The sequence below is a fragment of the Delphinapterus leucas genome, chromosome 15 (genome assembly GCF_059928025.1).
Source record: "Delphinapterus leucas isolate spDelLeu-1000000601 "Yukka" chromosome 15, BTC_Dleu_Yukka2, whole genome shotgun sequence".
Lineage (NCBI taxonomy): Eukaryota > Metazoa > Chordata > Mammalia > Artiodactyla > Monodontidae > Delphinapterus > Delphinapterus leucas.
Window position 1 is genome coordinate 16,217,545 of NC_143143.1, and position 16,998 is coordinate 16,234,542.

A 16,998-nucleotide genomic window follows, 5' to 3' on the forward strand; every position below is an offset into this window, starting at 1 on the left:
CTGTGCAGCTCTGGGGCTCTGGCTCCTTCCTCCCCAGAGGCAGTATCAGTGGCTGCAGTCCAGATTCAGGGTGGGGCTGAGGCTCCGGTGACTGTGGAGAGCACGTTCCAGGACTCCGGAGTCTCTGGGGAATACCCAGTCAGCACAGGCCCAGAATAGCCCCTGGAGGTTTGAAGAGGCCTGGGTCAGAAACCCAAACAGTTGTGGGACATAAATGCTGCTTTCCCCCATCCAGGCCGATTGCCTGCTGCTCAGCCAAATACCTGCACACCCTTAAGGCCCTGAGAGTTGATGGGTGATGTAGCTGCGAAAAGACTGGGCAACTCTGAGCCCTAAGACTGGGAACAATGAGGTTGAGAATAAAAACTGCACTTTTCCCCACTTGTTCTCTTCATTCTTGGTGTGGTCCAACCTGCTTTTACTCGGGCTCTGCCGCAGCCCCCTCCTGCTGTTCCAGACTGCCCTTGCAGCCTCTACCCTGCCCCCTGCAATTCCCTTCCCAGTCCTTGCTCTGACCCTTACAAGGACCTTTTCTTGAGCCTTCCAGTACCCATTTCTGCTGCTGCTTCCTTGGGGGTAGAGGGCCTTCCTGTTCGGCAGGCTCCCTTTTCTTGAAACCCCACCCCGGTCGTCCTCTGCAGCCTCCCCAAGTCTTGCCTCATCTCCTCTTCTTTCTGCTTGTAGGGGTGCCTCCACCTGGTCCTGCCTGTCCCACTGGTCCTGTCTCCTCGCAGACCCCTCTCCGTTTCCCCCAACCCCCTGCCTCTGCCAGGACCCCCGGTGACCGTTGGCGGGAGGGGGCTGGGGCATGGGAAGGAGGCACCCCCAGGTGGCGCGCGGGGGAAGGGCCAGGGAGCGGCGCGAGTGGTCCCCCGGCCGGTTGCCCAGGTAACGCGGGGCCTGGCACGCGTGGCTCCCTCCGGCTGGCCGAGAGGGGCGGGAGGCGTGCAAGGGGCGGGGGCGGTGCGCGGCAGCGGAGCGTAGGGGAGGGGACCTGAGAGGAGGGGAGGAGGGGATGAGCAGAGGGGAGGGGAGACCCGCCGCCTCCCTCCCTCGCTCGCTGACTTGCTCCCTCCCGGGCTGCGGCTGCTGCAACCGCGGCGGTGGCGGTGGCGGTGGCGGTGGCGGCGGCGGCAGCAGCGGGAGCAGTTTGGAGGCCGGCGTCGAGGTGAGACGGGAATGGACTGAGGCTGCGGGTAGGAGTGGACGGACAGAGAGCGGACGCCGGGAGGGCTGTACGGGAATTCGGGCGCCTGGCGGACTGGCTGGTGGTGCTGGGCGCACCACGCCAATGGGAGGAAGCGGCGCCGGTCCCCCGGGCGCGAGGAAGTCCCTGGGAGAGGGGCTGGGAAGGGGCTCACAGGAGATGCCGAGGTCCCCCAGGGAGGGGCGCGGGCGTCTACGCCCCAAAGGCGCATCAAGCAAACCGCACCGCTGGGCGCCCAGGGAGGAAGGGAGGATGGATGCAGGGGGAGTGGAATGCGAGTTTCGGGGTTCTCTGCCCAGTCTGCCTATCGGAGTGCATGAGTCTCTGAACAGCTTGTTGATTTTGGGGTGCTGTGGTATCTACTAGGATCTGAGAGTCTGGATCTTGTTGGGTGGACCCAGGAAGAGACCATGGGGAGGATCCTGTTTACAAAAGGGTTCATCTTCCCAGGGCTCGCTAACCAGAAGACAGCAGAGCACTCCTCCCCAGAGATGTCCCACCCCAAAGCAAAGGAAAGCCCAACTTTTCTTCCTTTTCCCAGAGGCAGCCCAAGGCTGGCCCTGAGATAGGAGCATTGCCCTCTTGGGCTGCAGTGCTGAGAGCTACCTCTTCCCTCCTCACACTAAGCCTGTCTCCTCCTCTTCCAGGATTTGCTGCTGTCTCTGCTGCTCTATCCTTCCCACAGAGGCCCTCTCCCCTCTCCTATCTCAAGATGGCAGCCAGCAGCTCTGAGGTCTCTGAGATGAAGGGGGTAGAGGAGGGTCCCCAGACCCAGGGAGAAGGGCCTGGCCATTCTGAAGCCGGAACTGGTCCTCCCCAGACCCCAGCTGGGGTCCCAGATAAGCCAGAGACCCTGCAGCCAGGCCTAGACATCACTGGGGCCCCTGTGGACCCAGAGCCCAAGGCTGGGCTGGCTCCAGAAACCACAGAGATCCCAACCGTGGCCCCAGAAACAGCTCAGGCCAGAGACCTCAGCTCAAACCCAGGAGGGGAATCAAAGGCCAACTCCAGCACCGAAGAAACATGCCAAGAGCTAGCATCCAAACCAGAAGTGAGCAAAGAGGCCACTGCAAACCAGGGGTCCAACCTGGAATCCGCAGCCCCACTTGAGCCAGCCTCAGAGCCTGCTCCCCAGCTGGACCCCCAGCTGGACCCCCAGCCAGACCCTCAGCCAGACCCCCAGCCAGCTTCCCAGCCCACCTCCAAGCCAGTCCTTCAGCCAGAGCCCCCTACCCAGGAGGACCCCATCTCTGAGGTCCTGACTGAAAACGTGGGAGAAAAGCAGGAGAATGGGGCAGTGGTTCCCCTGCAGGCTGGTGATGGTGATGGGGAAGAGGGTCCAGCCCTCCAGCCTCACTCACCACCCTCAACAAAAACCCCCCCAGCCAATGGGGCTCCACCCCGTGTGCTGCAGCAGCTGGTTGAGGAGGATAGACTAGGAAGGGCTCACAGTGGGCATTCAGGATCTCCCCGAGGTAGCCTGAGCCGCCACCCTAGTTCCCAGCTGGCAGGGTCTGGGGTGGAGGGGGGTGAAGGCACCCAGAAACCTCGGGACTACATCATCCTCGCCATCCTGTCCTGCTTCTGCCCCATGTGGCCTGTCAACATCGTGGCCTTCGCTTATGCCGTCATGGTGAGCCCCAAGGGACCCTGGCCCAGGCCTGCTGTGGCTCCCAGCTTCCTGCCAGTGCTGGGACAGAGCCCCAGGAGTAACCTTGCCTTCCGTCCCCTTTCTGCATGGACCTCACTTCCCAATTACAGGGCCTTTCCTTGCCTCTTCCTAGGATTTCACCTTCTGAGCCCTACCTCTTCAGGTGGGAGGGAAGTTGAGACATTTCACACAGCCTTACTGACCTGTGCCCTCCTCCTGCTGCCTCTCCAATCCCCTTCCTCCCTTAACCACTGCTACCAACTGGCCTGTCTCCTTTGGACGACTCTCACACCTGATCCCGGCTGGGCTGGTGCCCCCACCCCTCACCCTAACCCCAGTCCCGGAACAGCCTGCAGCAGGGGGACGTGGATGGGGCCCAGCGTCTGGGTCGCGTGGCCAAGCTCTTAAGCATCGTGGCGCTGGTAGGGGGGGTCCTCATCATCATCGCCTCCTGCGTCATCAACTTAGGCGGTGAGTGGGGGTCTGGGACAGGCTGGGAGGAATGGAAGGGTTGGCAAGGGCAGCTTTACTAACCCCTGCCCCTGATCTCTCCTGTCTGTCCTCCCTACTTCTTTGTCTCTCCTTGTCTCCCCTCCCCCCCCAACTGTCTCTGTCTGTCCCTCCCTCTCCTCTCCCACAGTGTATAAGTGAGGGGCTCTGCCCTGCATTCCAAGACTTTTTTTCCTGTTGGGAGCTGCCTTGGGCCCATCCTCCCCTGCGGGGAGCCCAATCCATGGCCCAGGCCCGCACCCATAGGGACCAAGGGAGCCTGAGAGGCCTTGTTTACAGCTTCTTTCCTGCTCCTGCATCCTGCCAGGCTCCTCTGCCAACCGTAGGCCTCCCTTCTCCCTGCACTGTTTCCAACTTCCCTGCACTCCTGCCTGCATCCCCTCCAGCCTCTTGGCTTCCCTATCCCTGCACTTCTGGAAACCTCCTTGCACTTCTGGAAACCTCCCTGAACATCTCCCAAACTCTCTTTGCTCTCAGCCTCCCAGCATCTCTCCCCACCTTCCTGCACCACAACCTCCCGAGAGAATTTCCTGCACCTCAACCCTGGTCTCCCTTTCCCAACTTTCATTGTCTCAGCATCCTCCCTCATTCCTTTCTTCCTTCTCTCCTTATTCATCTCCCTTTCCCTCTCCACATCCTCCACCCCCTTCCTCTTCCTGCTTCCTCATTGCCCCTCAGCATCCTCTCCTCCACCCTCCTCCACCGTTCATTCTGCAAAAACTCCAGCACTTAGATCAGGCTGGGGGAGGGGAGCAGTGTCAGGAGAGGGCTCCCTAGCCCGGGCTCCGACTGTTCCCAGCTGGGACCACCCAGGTCCGGACGCCCCCATGGTGCCTCGGGGTCGCAGCGCTGGCAAGCCAGGCCTCGTTTGGAGACTTGTGCAGGGGTGGCCAGTACTGTTCCGAACACGCACCTGGGAGAAGGGAGGGGCGCTGCTGTTGACTCTCCCCGGTCAGCCTGAGTTGACCTACCCCACCTGGGCTTTTTAACCCAGTCAGAGAACTCGTTGGGGCTGGGGTCATTCACGTGCTTTGTAACGAAAGAACCCAAAAAATAGGACCAAAGCTCCCAGCTGCAGGGAGCAAGGGAGGGGCGGAGAGGTCTATGATTATTTTTTAAGAGGACGAGAGAGGTTTGGGGGGCGGGGACCGAACCACAACGCGGTTCCGAGTTGGCGGGGTTTTTTTTCCCCCTAAAAAAAGAAAAGTGTAGGGAAAAAACCTAAAAGTCTAAAAGCAAAACAAAACAAAAGGATACGCCAAACAGATTCTCCCTTTTTGTATGCCGGATGCTGCATGAGTCTGAAACACCAATAAACGGAGACTGCATGAGACTCGCCTCCAGCCTCAGTTGGTCCGTACGTGCGTGCGCCGCTGGGGCCCGAGGTACTGCCTCCTTTTGGGCAGAACCTATTGGGTGGTTTGCGCATGCGCCGCCCAGGTGGCCATCTTTACTATGGGCCGAAGCCTATCATTCCGGAGCGCCTATCTGCGCATGTGCAAGCCTTCCCTTGCTGTCCTCTTCCAAGTAGCTTTGACTAAAACTGAGCCTCCCGCGCGATCTCTGTGCGCCTGCGTACTGTGGCCGTGCGCAGCCCGGGAGGCGGGTCTTAGCTCCTAGGTGCGTATGGCAGCTGAGGTGGTGAAACTTCGAGGTTTGGGGAGAGGGTGCCGGATCCAGGTGTAGAAAGGGGCGGTATCAAGGCGAGAAGAGCGGGTCCGCCCCTCTCCCGCCTGGAAAGTGGTTTCTGCCGGTCCCTGGGAACACCGGAGTACCGGATCTCGATCCGTGGGGGCGGGGTCCTTGGAGCGGACGGAGCGCCCCCTCTTGGGAACAGGCGGTCCATTCGCAGGGACTGCTGTTGGAGCCTGATTGGTTAGAGAGACATTCCCTAAACCCCTGGGGAGCCCAACCCTTGGGGTTGGGGGATCCCCAGTTCAGTACTCCTGCATCGCCTATCATCGCAGGGCCCCTTCCCTAGTGACATATGTCCCTTGTCCGGGGCCATGGAGACATCGCAGCCACCACGGCGGCGCCTCTGTCTGAAGAAGGGGAAGTGACCTCCGGCCTCCAGGCTCTGGCCGTGGAGGATACCGGAGGCCCCTCTGCTTCGGCCGATCAAGCCGAGGAAGAGGGGGAAGGAGGCCGGGAGGAGGCTGAGCATGAGGGGTCCGGGGCCGAGGAGGTGCAGGGAGAAGCCCCCAGCACTGAGGGGGAAGAGCATGCCAAGGGAGAATCCGAGGACTGGTGCGTGCCCTGCAGCGATGAAGAGGTGGAGCTGCCCGCGGATGGGCAGTCCTGGATGCCACCCCCCTCGGAAATCCAAAGGCTCTATGAACTGCTGGCTGCCCACGGCACTCTGGAGCTACAGGCTGAGATCCTGCCCCGCCGGCCACCCACACCTGAGGCCCAGAGTGAAGAGGAGAGATCCGATGAGGAGCCAGAGACCAAAGAGGAGGAAGAGGAAAAGTGAGGGCACACCCTTACACCTTGTCCTTGAGGCTGCTCCCCTGATGCCGGGAGGAAGTAGGGAGGGGAGGTGGGACCCAGGAGCATGGGAAGTGGAGGGAGGGAAGAGAGCCGGAGAGGAAGAGCCAGCAGGCTGTGGAGAAGTGGGGGTGTTTGGGGGGGACCACCCTCACCTTTCACTCTCTGTCCCCCTGTCCCAGACCGTACATGCCCACAGAATTTGACTTTGATGATGAGCCAATGACACCAAAGGACTCCCTGATTGACCGGAGACGCACCCCAGGTACAGACAAGAGGGGAGAATTGGGGTGGTGGTGAAGGGCCTCTGCTTCCACTTACTCAGAAAGTGACTCCCTAAAAGATGCCTTTGCTTGGTGCCTTGATATCTACAGAACTTGTTTCAGGAGAGAGCATGCCCCCAGTGGTGCCATCCTTCCAGCTTTGGTGGTCCCCTATCTTCCGCAGATAATTCCATCATGCTTCCCATTCCTTTGATCTCAGTCCCCCCCAGAAAGCCAAGTCGTTATCATTATTATCTAGATCCACATCCCTACACTACTGTGTACATCTCCTAATCTGACCCAGTTTCCCATCCCGTGTGCCTTCCTAGAATTTACCCTCGGAGCCATTCTCTTTTTGTTTGCTTGTTTTTTTAATAAATTTCTTTATTTATTTATTTTTGGCTGCTTTGTGTCTTTGTTGCTGCACACGGGCTTTCTCTAGTTGCGGCGAGTGGGGGCTACTCTGTTGCGGTGTGCGGGCTTCTCATTGCGGTGGCTTTTCTTGTTGCAGAGCACGGGCTCTAGGCACACGGGCTTCAGTAATTGTGGCACGCAGGCTGTAGAGCATACGCTCAGTAGCTGTGGCACGCGGGCTCTAGAGCATACGCTCAGTAGTTGTGGCACACGGGCTTAATTGCTCCGCGGCATGTGGGATCTTCCCGGACCAGGGCTCAAACCCATGTCCCCTGCATTGGCAGGCAGATTCTTAACCACTGTGCCACCAGGGAAGTGCCCCCTCGGAGCCAGTGTTGATTTCTCTTTCTTTTACCCCAGCATTCAAGCCAGCAGCAAGTCTTGTTAGCTCTGCCTGCACCCTTATCCAAGCCACCATCTCTCTTGCCTAGATAGTTGTGGTAGCTCCTAACTGGTCTTCCTGTCGCCAGCCTCAGCAGCCAGAGACGGGTTTATGTTTCAAAACATAAATTGTGTCACTTCTCTGTTTTAAATTCTCCAAAGGATTCCATTTCTGGGGGGCGGGGGTGGGGTGGTGTATGAGTGTGTCAATTGAGAATCCAACCCCGCCCTCCCGCCAGGGCTTCCATGTAAACTAAAAGATCCAAACCCCTTATCATGGCCTGTAGGTCATATCTTTGGCCTTATCTTTCCTGTCTCCCCCAGCTCTACATTTCTCATTGGACAGACCTCCCTGTTCTTGCCCTGGGGCTTTTGCACTTGCTCGTCCCCTACCTGGGATGCTTCTCCCCAGTCTTCATATTTCTAGCCCCTTCTCATAATTCAGATCTTCACTGCCCACCCCATCTGAGGCCCCATCCCTAAACCTCAGAACCTCCAGGACAGGCCTGGAAATCTCCGTTCGATGAGCTCCCCAAGTGATTAGTAAGATCCAGGCAGGTCTGGTGCACACTGCCTCACTCACTTCCACATTTCTCTCATTCCCCTTCTCCAGGAAGCTCAGCCCGGAGCCAGAAACGGGAAGCGCGCCTGGACAAGGTCCTCTCAGACATGAAGCGACACAAGAAGCTGGAGGAGCAGATCCTTCGTACTGGCAGGGACCTCTTCAGCCTGGACTCAGAGGATGCCAGCCCCACCAGCCCCCCGCTCCGGTCCTCAGGAAGTAGTCTCTTCCCCCGGCAGCGGAAATACTGAGCGCTGCTGCCCTTAGGGTGCAGAGTCTACCTGCTGGGGCCTTGGCCCTTCTTCCCTAACCCAGGCTGCTGGGAAACTTGGGAAGAGGAGAGACACTCCAAGCTCCCAACACAGCACCTTGCCAGAAAGAGGACATACGTGTATGTGTTTATGTTTCCTATTGAACATCTCTTTGGAGACCTGGGCTAAATTTTCTGAATCTAAAATAAAAAATACCAAGTTATCTTCTCTTAGAGGAGGGACTGCAGCTGGAACTGAAACAGCTGTGGAGAGGCAAAATTGTACGCACCCAGATTGGGAAATTAAAGCCAGATGGGGTAGAAGTGAACTCGGTCAGCACCTGCCCCCTGCCTCGGGCCGAGGACCCTCCCCAGTCTCATGCCAGTGCTGCCAGCTGGCTCTGAGGTGGGAATTCCTGCACTGAGTGAGCCGCAGTGCCTCCAGCTGCAGTAGAAGCCGCCCAGAGGAGAAAAAAACAAAACCAAACAAATGAGAACCAGCTGCAAGGGCCCTTTAAATGCCTAAGCCTCACCCCCCGAATCTGCCCTGCCCTGACGGGAAGTCATCTCTAGGGCTGGGTGAAGGAGTTTCCTGATCTGAGGACTCTGTTGCAGCCAGCCACACTTCTGGATGTGAGTACTTCATACAGGCCTCAAAGCCCCAAACCAGTTGGTGGGACCTTGTGTCCTTCAAGACCCTCTCTAGCTCTGTCCTGCCTTCTAGGGCTTGCTTCATCTGGGGCAGGTGGTCTCTGAACCAGAACCGGGAGAAGATGGGTGGAAGCTTAGCCTTGGGAGGCTTTGCTTTCCTTGGAGTTTTTTCTGGCTTCTGAAGTAAAGGTGGATCAACTTGTCATCTTGCCAACACCCTCACCCCTCCAAATCTCAGGCCTCTCTGACCTTAAGCTCCCCCATCAGCAGTAGGGGCAGAGGAAACTTAAGGGGTCCATTTAGGGTCCCTCCTGGAGTGAGATTGGTCCCTGCTAGACTCCCCCTGGGGACCTGAGCTCTGGCCTGTCCCTTTGAGCTTTTAAAATGTGACTTGTCCCCGTTGAGATTCCTCAACTCTGCAGACATCGAGGCTTTCCTATTACCCCACTCGGGGCTATGCCAGCTGTAATAGGCTAATGCCACTCAGGGCCTTGCAGATCATTTGAGAAATCATTGGCAGAGTAATCTTAAGGTAGGCTTGATTTCCAGAGGCATGGAGTTCGGTGAGCAAGGCTCTTTTTCTTTTTTTTTCTTTTTGGGACTGGGAAGTGAAAACAGGAAGCTCTCTTGGACCCGCCGTGCTTCTAAGATTCTGGTGATCTTAGCAGCATGGAGGGTTGGGGGATAGTAGTAGAGGCAGGTGTGCCCTGTTTTCTCTGCTCCCTGTCTGGGTGGGCCCCTAGATATTATGGGGAGAAAGGCTGGCTGTCACGGGTGCCAACTGACTGCCAGAAACTTCTGCCTGTTTCCACCCTTGGCACACAGTATACTCTGCCTCCCCTGAGGGTGAGGCTTTCTGGACAGGGCAGCTCTCTAAAGCCATGGGCACGTAGGGGCAGCCACCTTGAATGGCTGGCCCAGGGAAAGCCAGAGAGCTCTAAGGTTACTCTGGCCTCCTTGTTGGGTGCTGCTCTCCTAGGTTACCGAAAATACCTTTGAACTGCAATGGCACTATCTCCTGGAGTGTACCCAGCCGCTCCCAGGTCCTTAAGTTCTTGTTCTAGTTTAGAATCTTATTGCCATTTTTGCCAGAGACCACACTACTTCTTGGTCTGGGGGCTCTGCGGTCACGATACCTGAGGTGGAATTCCGGCTCCGTCCTTTGATCATTGTGTGATCCTGAGCAAATTCCTTAATTTGTAGGTTCTTATGGGGATGAAATGAGTTAATTAAAAGCATTTACACAATACCTGGCACAGATTAAGTTCTTAATAAGTGGGAGCTGTTATGGGGGGGCACTTGCCAAAGATAGAAATTCCAGAGTCGTTCCTGGAAACCTTAGCCTAGTGCGTCTGGGGTGAGGCCTGGGCGTCAATACGACCAGCTGAGTCCTATGATTGGGCGATTTTAGAAAACAGGGGTTCTGCAACCTGGTTCCTGGGTCACTTCCAATCTAGCCAATCTTCACCTTCAATGACTGGCATTAATTGGCAGCATCTGGAGGTAGGATAGAACTAGGACAAGCATCATCCGGAGCTGGCAGGGCTGTTCTGTCCCCAGAAAAAGCTGCTGCTCCCGAAAAGTGGCCCAGTTGGGCTAGAGCTCAGATAAGATTTTCCTAGGAAGAAAAGGTCCTAAAACTTTGCTGCTACTAAAGAAGTGATTTATGTGAAACAAATTCTCAAGAATTTCCACTATAGTCCCCCGAAGCAGGAAATCATTTCCCTAAATTGGGAAGCTGTCTGGTAAAAACAGCCTCTCTGCAGTCCCTGAGAAATGTGACTCTTGCATTCTCTAAACAAAGACTAGAATGTTTAAAATCAGTGAAGGGAAACTGCAAAGATGAGTTCCCTGTCTGTGCTGAATTTCCTGTGCATTTTCCTAAACCTAAGTGTGATAGACGTGATGGTGGCAAGGCTGTCTCCAACCTTTCCTCCAACTTCAGGCCTGCCCAGGCCTTGGGACAAGGGGACTTGTGCTGGCTGGGGGTCTACTTGGACCTGAGGGTGAGGAGCTGGGGGAAAATACATGACATTCCCTGCTTTTGAGGAACAGTTTGCCATCTGGGTTCATCTTTGGTCTTCCTCCTCCAGGCCATCGTTTGTCGCGCTCCTACTGTGTATTAGACATGCTCCAGTCTCTAACCCCTTTAACCCCAGGAAACAGTCACTTTTATTCCCACTCCAGTCTAAGAGAGTAAGGCTTGGAGGCTAGCACGTGGCCCGAGGTCATATCGGCAGTGACAGAGCTCAGTCTTTGCTATATATTAGAGTCAGTGGAAGAACTTTTCTATATAGCAATGCTAGGACCCCACTCCAGACCAGTTAAATCAATCCCCAGAGATGGGTGGTTTGAAAAGATCTCCAGGTGATTCTGATGTACAGCTAGGCAGGGTCGAGAGGCTCTTATAGACCAGAGCTGCTCATAGTTTAATGTGTGCCCAAATCACTGGGGATCTAGTTAAAATGCCGGCTAATTCAGCAGCTCTGGGGTTGGGGGAACCCAAGGTTCTGCATCATTAACAGGCTTCCAGGTGATGCTGACACTGCAGACCTATACCCAGTGTGGCTTGTCGCCTGGGCATCTGCTGTTTAAGATTCACTGTCAGCCACTCACAACTGACACTGAAACTCTGATACGTAATGATATGACTCATTCATTAATTAAATTTTGCTCTAGCAAGTTTACTCTTGAGCCAGAACAGGGCCAGAATTGCCTCTTCACTAGAGGATGAAGCCAGCTTCTTCTCACAGGCTGTTCTGTTCTCTGTTCATCCCTCCCTTCTTGGTGTGTGGGATGCGGTGGGGGAGCCACTGGTCTCTGAGACTTTGGGTAAAAGTTGGCTGGTTCTGGCAGGAGCCTCATGACACATGAGGATCAGTGTGATCAGGCAAGGTTGGACAGGCACCCAGAGAGCAGACTACGGGGCAGATCTTGGAAGCAGACACCGAAGGGAGGTGTCGGTGAATTTAGGGAGTTGGGGCCAAACTCGGGGCTGGGCAGGACCTTCCAAAGGTCAACATGATCCTTAGCCGTTGTCTTTTGAGGGCCCTGGTATGTTGGAAGTGAAATGCTCTAACTGTACACGTTATCTGGTAAACCACGGACGTCTAAATCTGAGACACAAACATGCTGCCTGAGTCGGGTGGTCTCCCTGGTCTGAGAGGCCTCTAGTGAGGCTCACTTCTGGGGATGGCAAGATTGAAAAGGCAAAACCTGTTCTTGGGTGAACTTAGCAGGTGAACTTACATGGAAAGCACAGCTTTAGGGCTGGGTAGGTGGGTGATCAGGGAGGTGAGTCAGGGTCCTGGTACTGAAACAAGGGTAGTTGGCAAGGGCATGGCCTCGGAATAAGGCAGGAGCCCAGCCTGATTAGCTTTAGGGATGACTCTCAGCTGAGTCAGTGAGCTGGGCGAAGCTCTCGGCCCCCCCTGACTGGGCCCAGCTGGGGTGACAGATGGTCGAGAGGCCTCAGCTGTAGGGGGTGAGGGATCGTCCAAAGGAGCCATTGGAGGCTGTTCTCAGAGCCTGCTTCCCAGCCTCGTGTGGCCTTCTAGAGTTTAAATCTTCCCTGTGGGGCTGCACAGACCCTCCTCTTGCAGCCCTAGCCCTTCCTCTCCCCCATCTGGCTTCCTGGCCAGGCTTCCGCCCTGCAGAGAACCAGGAAGAGGCTTCACTGGGCTGTCGGATGCTCCTTTGCTATTCTAGGCCCACAGCTGGGGTGACACAAAAACCTGCCACCTTCCTGATCCGTAAACAAGTGAGGGTTAAGGCCGAGATGCCAGATGGGGTAGGGAGCCTCTGGTGCTAGGTCACATCCCCCAACTGGATAGGGAAGCTGGCCCTCAGCTGTAAGCCACACACATAGTGCTGCTAAGAGCCAGCCTCTGTTCCAAGTGCTTTATGATTAACTCAGTCCTCATACGTTGGGTTGATGACCTATCCATCCCCAGTTCACAGGCCAGGAAACGGGTATAGGGAGGGCAAGGGACTTGTCTGAGATCACCCATCCAGTAAGGGTTAGAACCAAGATCCAGGCAGTCCTAGCCCCAGGGTGGGGGTGGGGTGCTCTTGGGGGGGCCCTCTCCTGGGGAATGGAAGCACAGCCGAGCAGGATGGGCAGTAGAGAGGAAGGAAAGCCAAGGTCCAGGTAAGAGTGGGAACAGAAAGCAGAAAACTAGCACCTGGATTTTCAAACACTCCCTGAAATCAACAGAAGAGGGAGCTCTGATACTAGAAAAGTTAAGGGAAATTAACTTGACAAACAGGCAACAGAAAAGTATCAAGGTCAAATCCCATACAAAGTTGCAAGAAAAAGAATGAGGAGCAGAATAATAACCCCCTGATGTAGAAAGTGTACCAAGAAAACAGATCAAAACTGTAACCTCTTTGAAAATGAGGTAAGACATTAGGAAACAATACCAGGCAAAGCAGCAAATCAGAATTGTAAATAAGCCCAGGTAGTCTGGCTGAATCCATGCCCCTCACCATTGTACTATACTGCCACTGGAGAGAAACAGGACCAGGCATTCCATCGGGATTCTCATCCTGATGGTACCACCAACTTGCTGTGTGGCCTTGCATGACTCATTGTCCCTACCTGGGACTCAGCTAATTAGATCCACACTGTCTAATATGGGATCAACCAGCCACATTTGACTACTTAAATTAAAATTAAACACGAGCTCCCGAGCGGTCTTGAGCTCACACCCGGCTTCTCAGCCTTAACCTGCGTGCCGCCGTCACTGTTATGCTAGGCACTGCTGCCTGCCGCTGCGCTGCTCGGTAGCAGCAGTCAGTCTCCCGGACCAGCCCCCCGGGTCCCGCCGCTGTTACCCAGTCAATTCGCTGCTACTCCCATGGGTCACATGAGACAGATGGAGGAGTTTGCTGCTCGCTGGGTGACATACTTCAATAAGCCAGATATTGATGCTTGGGAATTGCGTAAAGGGATGAACACGATTGTTGGCTGTGATCTGGTTCCGGAGCCCCAAATCATTGATGTTGCTTTGCAGACATGCAGACGCTTAAATGATTTTGCTAGTGCAGTTCGCATCCTAGAGGTTGTTAAGGACAAAGCAGAACCTCGTAAGGAAATCTACCCCTATGTCATCCAGGAACTTAGACCAACTTTAAAAGAACTGAAAATCTCCACTCCAGAGGAACTGGGTCTTGACAAAGTGTAAACCCCATGGATGGGATTCCCGAGAATTTACTGATAGTGTTACTTGATTGTAAACAATCACCTGGAAACATTGATGATGACATATTACCTTATTTGAACAAGTTTTCCTTTGTTAAGTACCAAACCATATTACATAACTTGGACTTTAATAAAAAGGAAATGAGTTTGAACTGAAAAAAAATTAATTAAAATTTTAGTTCCTCAGTGACACTGTCCACATTTTCAGGAGTTCGATAGCTGCATGTGGTCAGTCCAAAGACAGCACAGATTAAGAATATTTCCATCATTGTAGAAAGTCCTTTTGGATGATGCTGAGTTGGAAGGTTTTAGAGAGGAGCCACACAGGTGATGTTAGTGCATCACCGCCAGGGGTAAGACAACTGGGAGTGGTGGGGACTGTGGTTAAGCAGGAAAGCTTGTGGCCCGTCTAAAGGGCTCGGCTGCTATGTGGCTCTCGTCAGTTTGCCACGTGGGAATGTAAGGCCTGGCTCCTCATTCTTCAAGAGAAGCAGGAATTGGAAGTTTGTGGTAACTCACAATTTCTAAACAAAAGAAATTTTACAGATTGTGTGGATCAAGTAAAACTCTTGGGCCTTGATTCTGTAATTTTGTGGCTCCAGCCTCTTTTTCCTGTGCCAAGCCACTCCCCCTTCCTCCTTCTCACTTCACATTTGTCACCCAGTTTGGAAGCTGTATGGATGGTGGACTAGATGGGGTACCACTCCTTTTTGGTGGTGGCTTCAAAAATGTTGGACCGGGACTTCCGTGGTGGTCCAGTGGTTAAGACTCTGCACTTCCAATGCAGGCGTGGCCAAAAACTTTAAAAAAAAAAAAAAAAAAGTTGGACCAAAGTCTCGGAGGGCAAGGCTTTGAATCACTTAGTAAACTTGGTTCCCTTTGTGGGACTCCAGGGGACATGTCCAAAGTCCAAGGCATGCTGGAGGCAGGGATGGGGTTTAAGTAGGTGGTGTGACATTCCTGAACAGGCCAAGCACTGGAGGTAACCAGCCAGGATTCAGAAGCAGTTAGGGTGGGGGTGGACAGAATGCAGTACTCATTCACTCGCTTTCTCCTTCCCACCCACCCCTACCCATGATGGCAGGGAGTCACAGGTGGCAACAGACCACAGAGAACTGGGGAGGAAAGGACTAGAATACTCTGGTGTTTCTTTTTTTTTAAATTTTTATTTATTTGTTTATTTTTGGCTGCATTGGGTCTTCTTTGCTGCGCGCAGGCTTTCTCTAGTTGTGGCGAGCGGGGGCTACTCTTCACTGTGGTGCATGGGCTTCTCATTGCGGTGGCTTCTCTTGTTGTGGAGCACGGGCTCTAGGCGCGCGGGCCTCAGTAGTTGTGGCTCGCGGGCAGTAGAGCACAGGCTCAGTAGTTGTGGCTCATGGGCTTAGTTGCTCCGCGGCATGTGGAATCTTCCTGGACCAGGGCTCGACCCCATGTCCCCTGCATTGGCAGGCAGATTCTTAACCACTGCGCCACCAGGGAAGTCCCCTTTGAGGTGTTTCTAATCCAGCTGATTCTATGGGAACATCATTTCCATCAGGGACCCCTTCCTTGAGAGGCGGCCCACATCTAACAGTTCATCCCAGGATTGCTTAAAGCGCAAGGGGGGAGGGCTGCAAAGATCATGCAAACATTCTTGGGCTATGGGCTAATGTTTGCATACAGCTGGGACCCTTGGGATCCCCTGAAATAAAGGAGCCTGCCCCTGGAGGAGCCAGGGAGCTCTTCAGAGCCTCTGCCCCCCACCGTGCTGGGGAAGACACACAGCACCGCCAGAGGCTGACCACCTCTCCCAGCTTGGTGTGCTTCCGCCTCCTACACTATGGGGGTTGGAGATTGGGGAAGTTTTGATCTTAAGCCCCTCCCAGTACTTCAGGAAGCTTGGGGGAGGTAAAGTAGATGGGAATGAGGGAAAGGAGTTGGCGGAGAACCCTGGGCTTCTGTGGTTAACTGCATCAAGCATCTCTTGGCAGGGATGAGGTCTGGATAGGCTGCCCTGGGTGGGAAGAAAGGAACAGATGGGTGTGGGGACAGTGAAGGATGGCATAATCTGAGCCTGAGGAGGAAGGGCCCATTCCCCCAGCGCCAGCCAGTCTTCATGCCCACCTCATCCCAAGCCCCCTGGACTCATCTTTTGTCTTCTCCCCATCTGTCTTTCACACTCTGTGCTTCCCTGGGCTCAGGAGTCACCATGGCAACCGAAGAGTCCATCATCCGCATCCCGCCGTACCACTACATCCATGTGCTGGACCAGAACAGCAACGTGTCCCGCGTGGAGGTCGGGCCAAAGACTTACATCCGGCAGGACAATGAAAGGTTGGTGTTGGGACCGGGCTATGTGGGCACCTGGGGCCAAGGAGGGCCTGGTAGCCTGGCTGCCATGATCGTCCATCTCCTCCTTCCTGCTCTCTGGCTTGGGTGACAGGAAGCTTTCTTTCCCATTCGCCGCCTCCTTCGGGAATAGGAACGGGGGGTCCCCTGGGTCCTCACACTGCTTCTCACCCTCCAACAGGGTCCTGTTTGCCCCCAAGCACATGGTGACGATTCCCCCACGCCACTACTGCACAGTAACCAACCCGGTGGCCCGGGACGCCCAGAACGCCGTGCTGTTCGACGTCACAGGACAAGTACGGCTCCGCCACGCTGACCTAGAGATCCGGCTGGCCCAGGACCCCTTCCCCCTGTATCCAGGGGAGGTGCTGGAAAAGGTACCTGCTCACCTTCCCCGTACCCACTCTACCTGTCCTGCTACCTTGACAGAGGGCTCAGCACTGCTTTCTGGAGGGAAAACAAACTGGAGCCGTGGGAGGGGGTGGGAGGTGACACTTGCTGGTTCTCACTGGGACAGAATTGACTTGTTGCCCCTCCACTCACCTTCCCCAAACATCCCCTTCCTCTTCACATGCCCAGGTCAGACCTTTGAGAGCTGTCGGCCCATCTCCGGACCTAATCTTCCAGGCTCCAGAGCCTGCCTGAAGCTCCTGGCCAGTCTGACACTAAATGACTTGTGCCAAGAGTAAGGGTTTCATTCTCTCAAACAGTGCCAGATGCCGGTGGGCGGTGACAGCAGTGGTGGACCAGGTGAGGCCCAGGCTCGTGTCGCCTGTGGCTGCTCCACGGGAAGCCATCGCAGACCTGTAGTGCCAGCCAGGCCCTCGTCCCTGTTGCCCTAAAGCCCTGGGCCGGAGTGAGAGGGCACCCCGCCTTTATTTCTATAGCGTTTCTTTACCTTCACCTCCTTGCCGCTTTACACTGTTCACTCTGGACTCCTCTACTAAGCAGTGCTTCTTGATCCTGGGAGCATAAGAGCATGGCCCGGGGGCTCTGAGGCATTCCTGTCCACTTAGCTGCAGGCACTTTGGGGAAAAGGTATGTGGAGATACTAAGTGATGAAGAATGATTCGGATGTTAACCCTTAAGGA

The 16,998-nt window shown here is 55.0% G+C and overlaps 3 protein-coding genes across 4 annotated transcripts in view; all 3 read left to right on the forward strand.

Annotated features, from left to right (window-relative positions):
* On the forward strand, positions 1-4,375 carry PRRT2 (proline rich transmembrane protein 2). Its single transcript, XM_089895916.1, has 2 exons — positions 1-2,840; positions 3,197-4,375. The coding sequence occupies exons 1-2, from the start codon at positions 1,920-1,922 to the stop codon at positions 3,389-3,391; spliced, it is 1,116 nt and encodes a 371-aa protein (XP_089752042.1). The 5' UTR covers positions 1-1,919; the 3' UTR covers positions 3,392-4,375.
* PAGR1 (PAXIP1 associated glutamate rich protein 1) lies at positions 4,368-7,959 on the forward strand. Its single transcript, XM_022588326.3, has 3 exons — positions 4,368-5,837; positions 6,038-6,120; positions 7,527-7,959. Exons 1-3 carry the CDS (start codon positions 5,356-5,358, stop codon positions 7,724-7,726), a joined length of 765 nt encoding a protein of 254 aa, XP_022444034.1. The 5' UTR covers positions 4,368-5,355; the 3' UTR covers positions 7,727-7,959.
* Positions 7,745-16,998, forward strand: part of MVP (major vault protein) — a 23,324-nt gene continuing 14,070 nt past the window's right edge. The window contains exons 1-3 of one of the 2 annotated variants that reach the window (XM_022588316.3): positions 7,745-8,358; positions 15,760-15,892; positions 16,089-16,284. In XM_022588316.3, coding sequence (XP_022444024.1) covers positions 15,768-15,892; positions 16,089-16,284 — 321 coding nt within the window. In that variant the 5' untranslated portion in view covers positions 7,745-8,358; positions 15,760-15,767. The remainder of the gene's footprint in view (positions 8,359-15,759; positions 15,893-16,088; positions 16,285-16,998) is intronic. The other variant, XM_089895911.1, reaches the window with a different exon arrangement.

Excerpts from the sequence above, each read along its gene's own strand:
- PRRT2 (XM_089895916.1), top strand. The coding sequence starts at position 1,920 with ATGGCAGCCAGCAGCTCTGAGGTCTCTGAGATGAAGGGGGTAGAGGAG. Across the intron at positions 2,841-3,196 it reads CCTTCGCTTATGCCGTCATG|TCCCGGAACAGCCTGCAGCA; the intron begins GTGAGCCCCAAG and ends CCCTAACCCCAG.
- PAGR1 (XM_022588326.3), top strand. The coding sequence starts at position 5,356 with ATGTCCCTTGTCCGGGGCCATGGAGACATCGCAGCCACCACGGCGGCG. Across the intron at positions 5,838-6,037 it reads AAAGAGGAGGAAGAGGAAAA|ACCGTACATGCCCACAGAAT; the intron begins GTGAGGGCACAC and ends CCCCTGTCCCAG. Across the intron at positions 6,121-7,526 it reads TGACCGGAGACGCACCCCAG|GAAGCTCAGCCCGGAGCCAG; the intron begins GTACAGACAAGA and ends CCCCTTCTCCAG.